The sequence below is a fragment of the Ursus americanus genome, chromosome 1 (genome assembly GCF_024610735.1).
Source record: "Ursus americanus isolate L20-20 chromosome 1, mUrsAme1.1.p, whole genome shotgun sequence".
Classification (NCBI taxonomy): Eukaryota; Metazoa; Chordata; class Mammalia; order Carnivora; family Ursidae; genus Ursus; species Ursus americanus.
In genome coordinates, this window is record NC_142127.1 from 40999601 (window position 1) to 41016693 (window position 17093).

General features: G+C 37.0%; 1 protein-coding gene across 1 annotated transcript in view; it reads left to right on the plus strand.

Moving 5' to 3' along the window:
• The window catches only part of SLC4A10 (solute carrier family 4 member 10), a 118861-nt gene that overhangs the window by 31950 nt on the left and 69818 nt on the right, over positions 1-17093 (plus strand). Inside the window, exons 6-9 of the mRNA XM_045780822.2 lie at positions 5048-5148; positions 8365-8539; positions 9128-9261; positions 9660-9905. Coding sequence (XP_045636778.1) covers positions 5048-5148; positions 8365-8539; positions 9128-9261; positions 9660-9905 — 656 coding nt within the window. The remainder of the gene's footprint in view (positions 1-5047; positions 5149-8364; positions 8540-9127; positions 9262-9659; positions 9906-17093) is intronic.

Sequence of the window (17093 nt, forward strand, 5' to 3'; positions counted from 1 at the left end):
TTTAAAAGTTACTTGTTAACATCATTTAGTTTTTTAAACATTAAAACTGAAGTCAAGCATTTTTGAAAACATCTTGCCTTTGAGGAATGATATTTTTAAAGCAAGTTGAGGCCTGGAAGCTCTTCATTTTTAATTATTTTTATCAGACTCTTTACAATCAGGATTAATTATTGGATTCTGAATATTAAGAGGCAGTAGTAGAAAGAACATTGAATTAGGAATCAAGGCATTTGGGTTCTGCTATGCTTCTTTACAACATTAGTAGTTTTATTTTTTTTTAAGATAGTATAATTTTTTCATTTTTATTCAAATATTAATGGTGATTTTTCAAGAGGAAAAACTTTTGCATCACAAAAGTTTTTTTTTTACTTTAAACTTATTATTTTTTTAAATGTTTTTTTATTATATTATGTTAGTCACCATACAGTACATCCCTGGTTTTTGATGTAAAGTTCGATGATTCATTAGTTGCGTATAACACCCAGTGCACCATGCAATACGTGCCCTCCTTACTACCCATCACCAGCCTATCCCATTCCCCCACCCCCCTCCCCTCTAAAGCCCTCAGTTTGTTTCCCAGAGTCCATAGTCTCTCATGCTTCATTCAACATTAGTAGTTTTAAAATGTGTGTTGCAATTTGGGGCGCCTGGGTGGTGCAGTCGTTAAGCGTCTGCCTTTGGTTCAGGGCATGATCCCAGCGTTCTAGGATCGAGCCCCGCATCAGGCTTCTCTGCCGGGAGCCTGCTTCTTCCTCTCCCACTCCCCCTGCTTGTGTTCCCTCTCTTGCTGGCTGTCTCTCTGTCAAATAAATAAATAAAATCTTTAAAAATAAATAAATAAAATGTGTGTTGTAATTGAATAACAGATACTATGAACTATGTTTTCTTTCATTAAGTGAAGCAAGATAAATTAAAAGATATTAAGCACTCTGACTTCATAGCCATTCAAATACTATTTTCCCCCACGGGATAATTTCCATGGTTTTCATGTTCTTTTGAAATGTGTAAATCACAGATTTTTTTAAAATTTATTTTTTTAATTAAAAAATAATTTTTTTTTGAGAGAGAGCACACATGTGAGCAGGGGCAGAGGGTGAGGGAGAAGCAGGGCTCGATCTCACAACCCTGAGATCATGACCTGAGACAAATCAAGAGTCAGATGCTTAATGGACTGAGCCTCCCAGGCACCCCATAAATCACAGATTTTAAACACTTATTCCTCTCAGTGAAGAGAAGAATAACTAGTCACCTCAAAGGATAACTTTGAAAATATTCATTAGAACTTCATGTCAGTCATTATAATCACTCCCTTGTGTATACCCTGAGCTTCTTTGCTTTTCTCTAATGCCATTTACTTGCTTGTTAAAACCACAGCCCTGTGTGCCGACTTTTTAATCTGTACCGGCATTGGTACAGCTGAGAATAGCTGAAGGAAAACAGAACTACACTGACTGATCTCATTAATTCATGACCACATACCTCAAGGGGGCCCTTAATGTTGCAAGTTCATCATACCATGCTCCCATACTCCAATAATTCTCTCTAGATGACTATTTTAGACCTGTTTTCTCTCCTCAAATCTTCAGCACATCCTTCCTGACCCTTACTTTCAAATTTTGACTTGCTTCCCACTTCCCTGAGAAATTTGAAATGATCAAAAGAGAACTTCCATAGATTCCCACTACCATGCCTATCTGCCTACCAGCATCTGTACCCACATACTCTACCTTCCCATATGTTACTATTGATGAATTATCCGAAGTTAGCATTCTACCTTTGTACTAGATCCCATCTCTTCAAACTTACTCAGAGACATTACGCCACCTATTCTCCTCTTTCTCTCCTATATCAGTTCTTTTCTTCTCTATTACATCATTTTTATTAGCGTAATCTTATTAATTTGCAAAACTTAAAAAAAAAGAGCTCTCAATACTGCTACCACTATCAGCTACTCACTCATTCCTTTTTTTTTTCCCTCTGCAACCAAATGGCAGAGGAGTTCTCTTGTACTACCTGCTCCAATTCCTCTCCTCCAAGTCTCTCTTAAACTTTTGCCAATAAGGCTTTTGTCCCCACCACTTCACTAAAATTATTACGTGAAGGTCACCAAGGATCTCCACAATGCTCAATCCCATAGTCAACTCTCAGTATGGATTTTATTTAGCCTGTCAGTGAACAGCTTTTGACAGAGTTGATGACTCCCCTTTCCCTGATATACTCTCTTTGCTTAGCTCCCAAGACACCACATTCTTGATTTTCCTCCTAGCTCACTGTTCACTCCTTCTCTGGTTTCTTCTTTCTTCTTCGATTTCTTTATTTTGAAATGATGCAGGCTCGGTCTATAGTCATCTTCTCTTTTCTGCCTACACTCATTCTCTTGATAATATCATCCAATCCTGTAGCTTTAAATGCTCTCCCAAATTCAGCGTTTACTTTCAGCTTGAGAGTCATTTATCCAAATGCCTGTTCCATGTCTTCCCTTGGATGTCTTATAGATACCCAAAACTTGACATGTCCAAAGTTTGAACGAATTGTAGCTTGTCTCATTTCTGTTCCTGTCTGCATCTTCGCATTTATGTTAGAAAAGGCAATATGATGCTTCCTGAAGTGTACAAGAAACTAATCTTTTCACAAAGTCTGTTCCATCTGCACATTCCTATATTGGTAGGTCCTAATTCCAATCTTACTGTTGATCAAGCCCAAATCACTGATTTTTAATTTATTCTTAGATTTCAATTCTGCCAGGAAATACTCTTGGTTTCGTCTTCAATATTTATCCAGAATTACACCATTTCTCGTTGATGCCACGGCCACCCTCCTAGTTCAAGCTACCATCATTTTCCTTCTGGATTATTGAAATAGTTTTTTGACTGGTCTCCTTGTTTCTGCCCCTGGTCCCTCTTTTCTCAACACAGCAGCCAGAGTGACTCCAAATGAGATCATGTTACTCCTTTCCTCAAAACCCTACAACACTTCCTCATCTCACTGAGAATAAAAGCCAAATACTTACAATGGTTTACTAAACCTACTCTAGCTTCCCTTTACCTCTTCAAAGTAAACTCCTACCACTTTCTGCCTTGCTCACTCCTCTCCAACCATTTGGCTTCTTTGATTCTTGTTCTTCAGACCCTGCTCCCACCTTGACACTGTCCCATTGGCAGTTCTTTCTGTCTAGATATCCCTCAGTTATTCTCATGGCTTATTCCCTCGACTCCCTCAGGTTTTTCTTAAATGACACTTTCTCACTGATCCTACCTGACCGTTCTGTTTATAATTGCCACTCCTTCCTCCTTACCCACCCAGCCCACACTTCAGACCATTGCTTACTCTACTCTAAATTTTTATTTTTACAGTTTTAATCTTTCTAACACACCATAGAATCAATTTACTTATGTGTTTATTTGTTTATTGTTGGCATTCCCCATTAAAATGTGAACTCCACAGACCTGATTTGTCCACTGGTGTATTAGTGGTGGGGCCAAGAACCTGACACAGATCGGCTTGCAATAAGTATTTGTTTTTGACCAAATATATTGTATAATTTGAGTAGCCACATATATAATCACTCATTGGTTTGTTTTAAAATATCAAAATACCTGTGTTTCTGAACAAAAAATATTTCCTGTATTTTCCTTGGAATATTCATCGGTACTGTTCATACATCTCTTTTCACACACCTTTCCCTCTTACTATAAGATAAACACTCCTTGATGAAACAGGTGCTTTAAAATGACTAATATCTTTCATGGTTTATCATTTACCTTATCAATGTATAGCTTTTTCCATTGTAAGACAATGAGTTAACATAGCCAGTAAGGGATAGTTACCCAGAAGACTAAATAATATCACTTGCTTTCTGAGATTTGTGGAAACTAAGAAGTGTTTCCTGGGTGACTGTTGGGTGTTGAAGGTACTCAGGCCACTCTTAAAGCCCCTTACAACGTAAGATAATTATTTATACGTAAAGGCAGTTCCACCATCTGTTGACAGACACCCTCTCTTTTATCTTTGAACTTTAGTTCAATGTACCTATTCATATACTTGGAAAATTGTAAAAACATTAAACAATGAACTTTTCTATATTTTGTGCATTTCAAAACCTATTTTTCTCATGTTTTAAACCTGTGGCATTTTACCTAAATGTCCCATTGTCCATAAGAACATTCGATAATGATTAAACTATTTTGGAATGGCAAAGTAAAAATTTTAATTGAACCACTTTAAAATTTTTTTATGATCCTTTTAAGTCCTTTCGAACACATTGGCATGCTCTAAGATAACTGATAGGTAGGATTTTCTGATTTTCTGACAAAAGTGGGTGGAATAGACTTGTGAATACGCAGCACTTACATAAGCCTCAGCTTATTTTTCAATGGCTCAACTAGAAGTCTCCTTTTGTAATAATCTTTTGAATCTCTGTGAGTCGGAAAAAAACCTTATTGTAAATCATGCAATGGGTAGGAAGATATCAGCCAGAATAAAGGAGGGAACTACCCTCAAAAATAGCTAACGGTAATAGTTTAAGTTTGTTGAACAGTTGAACTATGCCAGCCATATAACGCCACGATATAACACCTTACTCCAACCTACCCAGCCCTCGTCTCTCTTTGTCCCCTTCCTTCTTCCTTTCCGTCATTTGTCTTCATAGCTCTATCTCTACTTAACGTTAGAGGTTTGTTGTTTGTCTCCAGTAAGAATGCTTTTTCTTGCTCATCTTTGCCTCTCTAGCATCCATAACAATGCATGGCACACGAGGCACCCAACAAAGATTAGTTGAAAGGCACCCAACAAAGATTAGATGAACAAATGTCCATCACTTCATTTAATTTTCTTAATCACCCTGATAGATGTTATTACTACTCGTAAATGGAGGAGGGACCAGAAGCTGTAGGACGCTTAGATAACTTGCTAGAGGTCATGCAGCAAATAAGTAACAGAGCCTGGGTTCTTAGCCACTCTGCATATTGCCTCAAGGGAAAAAAATTTGTTTTTGTTATTTGCAACTAGCACCTGAAATTAAAAAACAAAAACAAAAAACTTCCTGCAGGAGAAGAGGAAGATTCCTGCTGTACCGAATGGAACAGCAGCTCATGGGGAAGCAGAGCCCCACGGAGGACATAGTGGACCCGAACTTCAGCGAACTGGAAGGTTAGTGAAAAATACTTGTATGGGACTTTGAAGACCAAATGAGATACTGTTCTTTGTGTCAGGAATTGCTGTTGTGAGATGTAATATTTTTTAGACTTTGAATACTTAATGAATATCTATTTATTTGAATACTTATTTATTTGTTTGAATACCTAGTACTTGAATACCTATTTAATGCCAATTAATTTGATTTCCGAGTATTTGCTAATGATTTTTGTTACTATTAAACCAGAACAGTGGATACATCATTCCATTTTATCTTACCTAGTCTTTCATTTTGCTGTGCATAAAATGCATTCACAGATTCTTAGAATGAATAAGAAAACTGTCAGTTGCCCCTTCTAAAAAAGCCTGTTGAAAGCTTCAAGTTCAAGATGGAAATAAAAATAAATACCAAGAACTCAGTCTTATAGACCCTATCTCATTACATGCAAGTAGGATGTATATAATAGTATTTTTTATTTTTATGGTTGTAATTTGAAAGAGCTATATGATTTATTTTTCTAATCACACATCTTTGAAGAGATGAAAGCTTCAATTTATTTCTTAAAATGGTTCTTTATCGTTTTTTTGACAGCTTGTCTCTCTCCAAGCAATGTGTGAGCAGAAAAGCAGAAAACCTTGGGAGGGTCTGTCTTCAGGGAATATGTGCACACAGGCTCCATTATAATTGAAGGCAATGGCAAAGGCTTTGCAGGATTGGTACTCCCTTCCTCTCAAGGCCATTTCTGGGACTGCTTTCACTGTGTCCTCTAAGCCGACTTTCCGGTTTCTGACAACTCTGTGCATTTTAATTCTCCTCTGTTCTTTCCCTTTATCTATGTTGTGTCTCTGAGGAAATGTCCTTGAACGTCTTCCTCAGGCTCCATACATAATTTGAGATGATTCAAATAATTTTTTCCTTTTCCCTTTACTGGAAGCGCGGTTACTCCTTCTGTTTACTTTTATATTTTCAAATGCTGTCTTTTTATTTTTGGTGGTTCTTTTTTTCTCTCTTTCTCTCTCTCTCAGGTGTAACATGCCACATAGCTTAGATTTTTTTCGAAGTTCACTTTTCCTTACTGCTTCCTAAATCCTCCCAGGTCACCAATATCCGGTATCTTCGCTTCTCCAGAGTTCTTCCACAGATTCTGTTGCTGACATGACTTGAAGTATCCATTACTCATCTGCTCTCCTGGAGTTGCTGGTGTACATCTGGGCTGCTCTTGCACTGTTCTCTGCAATGACCTCCCACTTCCGGATTTAGATTTTTGCTGCTAAAAGCACGTTTATTACACAGTAATATAATAGCTATGTAGACTAATGTATGCCCTACTAAGTAATTAATTAGAAAACAATGGTCTAATAGGAAGTACTATCAAACCTATAAATATTAACTACTAAGTAATAGCTCATAACCACCTCAAACTATTTTCGGGTTAGGTGGGATATAAATTATAAATGAATTAATAAATAGTAGATTAAATCTATTTTGAATTGTGACTTTGATAAGTTAACACATTCAGAACCGATCCTCCCCCAAATAAAATTATATATGTGTTTAACAAACACAGGTAGGGGAACCTAAGGTGATCTTTGTGTGTTTGAATTTCGCAGGTTCACTGTAAGCTTCTTTTGAGTTTAAAGGTCCTCTTTTTAATTGGATTTCATCCTACTCAGTTTCTCCTACTCTATATCTCTCTGATGGAAGCAATCACTAGGAAAACACAGTGATTCTATCACTTACATATTAGTAAGATAGTTACTATCATGTTACTATTGTGCCTATATCAGATCAGGGCAATTAAAAATGATAGTCAAAATTTTCAGTTATCCTGAAGATATGCATTTTTCAAGGCAAACCAGAATTTGTTTCTCAAGAGAACAATAATGTTTGAGGCGATTCTTAGATTGCTAGTGAACATTTCTATCTAGAAAATAAATAAAAAATTATATATTTTTGCATAACCCAAATATATTCAGCATACAGGCAGGATATTGGAACATAATAGGCTTTTTTTTTTAAGATTTTTTTTTTTTATTCGACAGAGATAGAGACAGCCAGCGAGAGAGGGAACACAAGCAGGGGGAGTGGGAGAGGAAGAAGCAGGCTCATAGCGGAGGAGCCTGATGTGGGGCTCTATCCCATAGCGCCGGGATCACACCCTGAGCCAAAGGCAGACGCTTAACTGCTGTGCCACCCAGGCGCCCCCATAATAGGCTTTTTTAACCTCCCCAGAGTCTTATTCATTTTAATTTGACATCTTTATTCCTTGGAGCACAAAGAGCTCTTAGTAGCCAACTGTTAAATCCACATATTATTATAAAATGTTCAAAGAATGAGAATGCCTGATCATTAATACTCTCATTCCTAGTAAATTGAAAGCATTTTAGTCCTCAAATTTTAGGGAGCATTTCATAATTTAATGCTATTTGCCTCCCTTCCCCATCCCCAAATCCTCTTTGAAGTGTTTCAATGTGGTTTTTGGATACATTTAGAATAAGTGAATTTATACCAATGAAGGGTATTATTGTCTTGTGAATGATAGATGTTGGGATATATTTAGACAAAAGTGGATCAAAATTGCATTTTTCTAGGTTGGTTATTATAAGGTCCCTTTCTTAATTTCCTAAAAATGAAAACAATTATGGAAGCAATCTGTCTTTACTAGGTATTACTGTCCTCCATAAGGCCATTTAGATGCCTGCTTGCAACAATACCTGGTGAGGACTATTTTGGCAGAGAAAGTAGGTAACTGGAGCTGTGGTTAAACACTACATCTTCTCTCCAGGGTAATGTTCACTATTGGAGAATACAAAAGCCAGTTTACCCTCCCAATCTTCACTTCCTGCTACCCTAAATGAAATGTAAACAATTGGAAAATGCTGCCAGTGACTGAGGGGAGCAGGCCTGAGTTTAGGAGGGGGAGATGGATATAGAAATGGCACAGAGATTAGAGTAATCCTGAAATCTCATTATCCGAATTTTGATCAAGAAACTGCTCTGAACCTTGTTTGAGAGAACCTGGGGTTTTTTGGTTGCTGGCACAATATTTGGTTAGGAATTGAAGTAACCTAGTGGTGCAAAGCCATCTCTGTAGATCATGATAATGGGTCTCATCTCTGCTGATGGAAAACGTATACTGTGACCTGGCAACAAAGTAAATGAGGGTTTTGATTTGTGTGGGTTTTTTTTATATTTGGATTTCACTCTTGTGTCTCTCCCCCCTGTCTTAGGATTTTTGGGGGACTTATTTTAGATATCAAAAGAAAAGCTCCATACTTCTGGAGTGACTTCAGAGATGCTTTCAGCCTGCAGTGCTTAGCATCTTTTCTGTTTCTCTACTGCGCGTGTATGTCTCCTGTCATCACGTTTGGAGGACTGCTGGGAGAAGCAACTGAAGGTCGTATAGTATGTATTATGCTTTTCCTGGATTTTTAAAGCTCGATCAGTGTTTAAGATTCATGGTTAGATAAGCGTTCATTTGCTTTTGAATTGCATCATGAGGACAGATTTGATGTGTGGTCTTACCGGTACACTTCATATGAGTTTTCTGGATGTCTAGTAGAACTGGTCATCTGGGAATGGAATATCTCAGAAGTTAATGCTTAGGTCTCACACAAGGTTCTGGTCTCATCCCTGACCCCCAATGTTTGGCTAGCTTTTTGCTCTGGTTCTCACTTCACCAGCAGTCCATTTCCTATTTATACAGGCCATGCTTCTATCCTGACCCTTACCACAAATACATGTAAGCCATTAGTAGACAAAAGAAAAGTAAGATAAGGAATGTGGAGAGGACATATCCCCACTGAGAACCACTCATATTCTGCTGACTGCTTATCCCTTTTCTTATCCTTCTACCCCACATCCTGCCCAAGGTCGCTAGGCTTTTCGTAGCAAAGGAGAAAGAATATACTCATGTATTTTAAACATTTTCTCCCTAGTTATAATGGTTGCCTGTACAGCTTAGATAATGGACTTATTTGTATCTCTACACAGAGTGCAATCGAATCTCTCTTTGGAGCATCTATGACTGGGATAGCCTATTCTCTCTTTGGTGGACAGCCTCTTACCATATTAGGCAGTACAGGACCAGTTTTGGTGTTTGAAAAGATTTTGTTTAAATTTTGCAAGTAAGTGTTAAATACTTTTGGCCCTTAGCCCCTTTCTATTTCTCCACTGTATTTATACTTCTCCCAACATCACATTCGGGGTCTGCTGGGAGAGGTAGAAGTGGCTGATTCAATTCAGTTTGCCATTTTTGTCACTCTGTGGAAATCAAGGAAAAATAAAAGATTTGCGTAATATGTTAAGTAAAATTGATAAAAAATCATATTCTGTATTAAACACTGAGAAACTCCTTTTAGTTTTGTCCCCTTAGATGCTCCCTTTAGACAGTCTTGAATTTAGATACTCATGGGATGGGAAGCTTATTTACTTTCACTTCCTAAATTAGACTTATTTCCATCTATTTAAAATGGTAGCAAGCTGTTAAGTGACCTTATTCCCACTGTTCTTTTCCTCCTTCTAGAGAATATGGGCTGTCATACCTGTCTTTAAGAGCAAGTATTGGACTCTGGACTGCAACTCTGTGTATCATACTCGTGGCCACCGATGCAAGCTCCCTTGTCTGCTATATCACCCGGTTTACTGAAGAAGCTTTTGCTTCTCTTATTTGCATCATTTTCATTTATGAGGCCCTGGAGAAGTTGTTTGAACTCAGTGAAGCATATCCAATCAACATGCATAATGATTTGGAACTGCTGACACAATACTCGTAAGTAACGTTTCCCCTGTTGGCTGTGGGGCTTTTTTCTTTACAAAATTGCTATTGTTTTAAGAAATATGAGAAACTTACCCTGCAGATAAAGTGACTTAAATTGATTCATGATTTAAATCCCTGACCAGACTCTCAGAGTTGAACAGGATTTTAAAAATCCTCTCATCAGCTACTCATCTGATACTTGAGTTTTCATTATAAAAACAAAACAAAGCTCACTGAATTTAAATGTAATTTTGCTTTCGGAACTTACCACATTTATGATGGAGGTACTCAGGCTTTGCCTGTTGAAGGTGATATTACTGTTTAGGATTAAAGATGGGACTGTACCTACTGCACTTTCTAGTTTTAGTACACCAGCAGTTTGAAAAATTTCTTTAATGCTGTGTTTGCAGAGTATATGTGGACATTACATTGAGCTTCTCTTTGATTTAATTTTAGGATTTTTTTATTGCATTTATATATACACATTTTTGTCCAGCAAATATTTGAAGCAATATGTTCTTCACAAGGCACTTAACCACCAATGTTCTTCTTATAAACTGCAGATGTTACTTCAAATCCTTTGAAAGTTTATTACCTTTATTTACTAGCGGAAGACACCGGAACTGTTGAAATTAGGCCCAAATTGTGTATTGTTAGAATTCTGTTAAGAATGATTTAAATATACAGTTTTGAAAATAGCATGATTTTTAGTACTTTAAATTTTTCCTGGTCATCAGAGATATCTTTAACAGTAAACCTCTGTTTCAGACAAGAAAAATCAGAGTGGAAATATAAAATAACTTTCCCCCAAAGCAACTAGTGAGGGTTTTGTGAACAGGACTCAGAAGTGGATGAAGGAAGTGTCAGGGACACTCAGGAAGCAGGCAAACCACAAGGGCAGTTTGATCAGAATGAGGGATAACCCTTTCATTTCTCTTTAGAGAGCAGTGTCACCTAATTTGGATATCCTTGCGGGATATATATTTATCTGCTTGGATTTTTCAAACTTATTACATGCCAAACACTATGCTAGAGGTGTAAAAATATTCTGCCCCCAGTGAGCTTCCAGTTTAATAGGGAATATACACAAACAGACAACACAGTGAAATAAGTGCTGTATTAGGAGATTGGTACAGAACGCAATGGTACCACACCAGAAGAACACCCTACCCAGATTTTGGGTTCATAGAGGACTTCCTGCAGGAAGTGACATAGAAGACCAGAATATCAGTAAGAGTTAGGAAGGTGCTGAGGAATAGGGTGGGAGAGAGGTCCAGATGGAAGGAATGGCACAGGTCTGGATGTAAGAAATGCATTAATGCTTTGAAATATTGGCAAAAGTTTTAGAGATAGTGGTAAAACAAGAAATTGGATTCAGGTTTTAGGATTTTGATGCAATTTTCAGCACACTTATGAGTACAAATAAGCTATCCAAAAGAAACAACACAGAACAAGTAAAATAGGTAAAAGCAGAACTATTCCGTTTGAAGTGGTGGGAAGCACCACCTGTCTACCCTTCCGGTTGCTCTTGAACCCTCAGTGGCCACTTCTAACGTACTTCAGACTGAGGAATACCATTTAATATCTCTCCGGGTTTGAAAAGGAAAAAGATCAGAGAAGCAAAGACTGTGCCCTGGATAATGGTCATAGCTTGAATGTAGAAGAAAAAATAAGACAGAAGGGTCAGAAAAAGAAAAAAAACCTTGGATAATGTCAGGTTGTCGAAGGCAAGGGATGAGGCTGTGCCAAGAGACCGTTAGAGAACGGAGGTGCAGAGATCAAACAGAATGAGAGAGAGAGATCATCATTTACTTTCGAAACAGTATTGTGTGGGGCGGGGAGGCAGAACTACAAGCCAGTTTGCAAAAGAGGAAGAAGGAAGTAGGCGGTAATGACATGGAGAAAGTATGCATAGGCCATTTTGGTGTCAAAGAAACTGAAAAACAGTGCCTGCTGGAGAGGGCAGTGAGATCCCGAGAATGGTAATTTGTGACAGAAAAGAGCTATGTGTGTTTGGAAATGAGGACGTAGAGGCAGAGGGAAGAGAGAGACCAGAGATGATAGTGAGAGAGTAGATAAATGTGGGATTGCCACCTCCCCAAAAGTGATGAGATCAAGACAAATTGTGGGGTTCAGTAAGACAAATGCTCAGAGGATAATTGGAGAGCAAAAATAGCTTTGTTTGTTCATGATTCCCGCTTTTCAGGGCAATCAGGAGGCGAGTTGCTTGGGTCCTGACTCTCTCAATGTTTCTGTCTTCTGTTTTCTAAAAACAGATCCCCACAAGTTTAATTTCAAGTTATGCTTTATCACAGTGTACGCATCCAAAACCTAATCATTTGAAGGCTGAGCAGGAATGTGTGCTAATCACTGCGCTCCATTGCCCAAGTGCTCTTCTCAACCACAATTAGGAAAGACTGGTTCATCCTGTGCTGAGATTTTAGTATTGTTTGGTGCTGAAATGGGTGTAGGAGAGTCAGGGAGGTTGACAGTCTCCCTGGGAAATGTGTGATCAGATATCTTTACCGGACCATCCCCACTTTGATTTTCACACTGGGATTCCCAGGTTCCCAATACCACTCATATATCGTGCTCATGAATCTGATCAGTAGTGCCGTTACCTGGTCTTTGGAGAAGCAAAGCCAATATTTTGCTATGCTTCTAACACATATATTTATCAATGTACTTTTAGTCATGTGCTTTTGAAAAAGTAAGTAAAAATATTGCTAACGATAACAACTAATGCATTGTATAATCTCATACGCATGCTTGAAAGTATTATCTGTTTCATGGATTCCATAGGATACTTTTGGTGGTTTTCTTGTTCTTGCCACCGTGACCTTTTCACACTAATCAGTTTGTAAGTGCCATTATACTCATGCTCACCTAAAATTTTCTACGATATTGCTGGCCTCATGCTTTCACAGTTTTTATGAGAAAAATTCTTAGAAAATGTCATAGCTAGGATGCAGTATATCTGAGATTGCAATCTTTGCAAAATTAATATGCTCATGCTTTCACATATCTAGTTTAGGTGTAAGATATTGAAAAAGGCATCGTATTTAGGATCTGGGTTCAGATATTCCTTATGCTTGAGCCTCCTATATTCAGATTTTCTTAAGTTCCTAGTTTTACCAACCAAATAACAAAATGTCTTTGATTTTTTTAAAAAGACTTTCCTAGTTTCTCTGGCATCCTAACCTTATAATGTGGTAATATGTAGACCTTATATTTGAAGCTATAAGCTTTCTTTTCATTGTGCCAAGAGCAAGTGTCAAGATAATCAATTTAGTTTCAAGAATATATACATTACACCAGATGATCAAGCTGAATATGTCAAGTTAGCAATAAGTAATGAGTTTGTGGGAATAACTTTTTCTAGGTTGCTTTGATTTTAAGAAATGGCAAAAATAGAATAAAACATTCTGCTTATGTAAGATGGAATGTTCCTTCAATATATAGTAATAATCTAAAACTCTCAAAGATGGCTAGCTAAGGAAAGATTGGGGTGGTGTTAATTCTTTGGATCAAAGCGAAGCACAGGGTCTATTACTCTAGTTTCCAATCTACTAGCAGACTAGAGTTAAATAATAGCCAACAATTACAAAACCATTAGGAGGAGTGATTTTACTACTGGCTTATAGAAAGATTTTTTGTTTGTTTGTTTGGTTTTGTTTTTCCCCCCTATTTCTTTGTTGTTTTTTCCAACTCCCAGCCCTCCACATAACCCAGGAGTATTATGGATAAATGTTATTTATTGACTGACATTATAGTCATAGAAGAATATTATTTTTCTTACTCTTCCACTAGATTTGAGCCTCCTTTAAGGTAGAAAACATGTAATAATTTTGTCCCTCCAGTCCCAGAATAATGCCATAACTATAGTAAGTCATACATATTGATTAATGGAACATGTTGTAATATAATTGACATCACTTGGCCAATCTTGTTTGGCAAGTAAAGACAATTGTGCACTTTTACAGTAACTTTAACATGACTCTTAAAGATTTCAACCAGAAGTTTTGAATAAACTTGAGATGCTATGAAAATCTTAATGTGGGATGAAGGTGTATAAACCCGGCTCCATAAAACTAGTCCTGACTGAAGATTTAGACAGGGTGCCAATATGGTGGATGAGTCATCTGGAAAAACGAGAGGCAGGATTACAACCTGTAGCAGAGACTGAAAAGTTTCTCAGAGATATAGGGAGAAAGAAGATGAAAAGGAAGTTCTCATAGCTCATGGACTTTATAATATTCACTAGTCAAAAAATAAAGAATAAAACTCAGCTTTAGAGAAACCCCTGTGTTTCAACTTTTTAAAATCAGATTTTTACTGCATATACACTCAACAAACTTATCCAGATTTCTTGCAACATTAGTTTATAATTATACTTTTGTGCACTTATTTGTGTAATGTATGCGTAACTCCACCAGGTTAATCTCTGTAATGCTAGGTCCGTGACTAGTAGGCACACATCTGAACCCGCTGTCCTAGCAAAGTGCTTTTGCATGTGGCATAAAATGAGCATGTTCATATTTTTACATTTCTGGAAATGCCCCTTAGCAGTGATACACACATTTAACATAGAGATTTTTCTCCTTTAAAAAGCTGATAGATTATCTGACATCTTGGAATCAAATAAATATAGTTATAGGCACTCAATAAATGACTATTCAATAAAGAAACTTCTGGCAACCCATCTCATTCTTGATTTTTAATCTAAACACTTGCTATCATTGTTTTCCCTTCTCACTTTGAGCTAAATTCTTATTTTAATGATAAAGTATTATCTTCAGTAGCAGTAGCATCCAATGTAAGTTTATCATTTGCCTGTTTTATCCTTATTGTTTCTAATGGATTATGAGCCTTTTGTGTACTAGATTAATGTTTCTTCATCTTTCTGCCTCTAGAGGCCAAGAGGGTTGGTGAGTAGGAGTAGGCCTTTCTTTTCTTTTCTTTTCTTTTTTTTTTTTAAGATTTTTATTTATTTATTTGACAGAGAGAGAGACAGCCAGTGAGAGAGGGAACTCAAGCAGAGGGAGTGGGAGAGGAAGAAGCAGGCTCCCAGTGGAGCAGGGAGCCCGATGCAGGGCTCGATCCCAGGACCCTGGGATCACGCCCGGAGCTGAAGGCAGACGCTTAACAACTGAGTCACCCAGGTGCCCCGGAGTAGGTCTTTCTTAACTGTCTGGCAACAATGTTACTTCTCAGATGCACCTTTAGCTACTATTTCCCTTCTCTATAACTGTAGATTTGCAGACGTTAAATAGAATTATCTTTCATGCTTTCTTGTCAAATAGCTGTGAAAGGACAGAAATTTACATGAGCATCCAATATTAGAGGGAGAGTGATAAGCAAAAACTGTTGGTTTCTTCTCTTAAGATACATCAAATGGCCTCCAGTCATGTGGCTGTGTATCAAAATACACAGCATTTCACTTAGTTGAGATGTGATGAACATTCTCAGAGAGTTTACAGCCTTTGAAGTACTGACCTCATTTCACTTCCTGAATTGACCTAGATTTAAGGCTACAATCTGAAATATTTAAAATGGAATATAATGATGTTTTAATTTATATTAAAATATCTCAGCACAGCCTCTAACCGGGCTACCAAAGTAAAAAAGAGATCGTACACAAATTGCTAATATCAGAAATGAGAGAGGAGACATCACTAAAGATCCCATGGGCACTAAAAAGAAAATAAAGTGATACTATGAGCTCACAAATTTGATAACCTAGATAAAACGGACTAATTCCTTGAAAGAGACAGTCTTCCAAAACTCACACAGGAAATAGATAATCTGAATAGGCCTATATCTATTAAAGAAATCAAATCAATAATTAATAATCTTCCAAAAAAAGAAAGCACCAGGCCCAGATGAATTCACTGTTGAATTCTGCCAAACACTTAAGGAAAAAATTATACCAATTCTCTACAATCTCTTTCAGAGGATAGAAGCAGAGAGGATACTCCCTAACTCATTTTATAAGGCTAGCGTTAGCCTAATACCAAAACCAAAGAAAGATATAAGAAAAGGAAACTACAGACCAATATCTGTCATAACCAAATATATAAAAATCCTCAATAAAACATTAGCAACTCAACTTCAACAATGTTAAAAAAAATTATACACCACAATCAAGTGGGACTTATTTCAAGTATGCAAGACTGGTTCAGCATTCAAAAATCAATTAATACAAGGCATTCATTCCATCAACAGACTAAAGTTGATAAATTCCATGATCATATCAATAAAAGCAGTAAAAGCATGTGACAAAATCCAACACCCACTCATGATAAAACTTTTGGTAAATTAGAAATAGAGGGGAACTATCTCAACATGATAAAGAATACAGAAAAACCTACAGCTAACATCACACTGAATGTTCAAAAACTAGAAGTTTGCCCACTGAGATCAGGAACAAGTCAAGGATATGCCCTCCCACCACTCCTTTTCAACATCATACTGGAAGTTCTAGCAAATGTCATAAGACAAGAAAAGCAAATAAAAGGTATACAGATTGAAAAAGAAAAATAAAACTGTCTTTGTTTATAAATGACATGATTGTTTTTGTAGAAAATCTGGAAGAATTGACAAAACATTTCTGGAACTAACAAGTAATTATACCAAGGCTTCAGGATACAAGGTTGATATACAAACATCAATCACTTTCCTATATACCAGGAATGAACAAGTGGAATTTGAAATTAAAGACACAATACCATTTACATTAGCACACCAAAAAAAATACTTAAGTATAAATCTAACACAATATACACAAGATCTATATGAGGAAAATGACAAAGCTCTAGTGAAACAAATTAAAAAACCTAAATAAATGGAGAGATAGTACATGATCATTGATAGGAGGACTCAATATTATCAAGATGTCAGTCCTTCCTAATTTGATTTATAGATGAAACACATCCCAAGTAAATCCTAGAAAGTTGTTTTATGGATATCAACAAACTGATTCTAGAGTTTGTATGGAGAGGCAAAAGACCCAGAATAGCCAACACAATAATGAAGGAGAACAAAGTTGGAGGACTGAAACTACCCGACTTCAACACTTACTGTGAAGCTACAGTAATCCAGTGAGGTATTGGCAAAAGAATGGACAAATAGATCAGTGGAACAGAATAGAGAGCCCAGAAATATATCCCCATAGATATAGTCAACTAATCTTTGACAAAG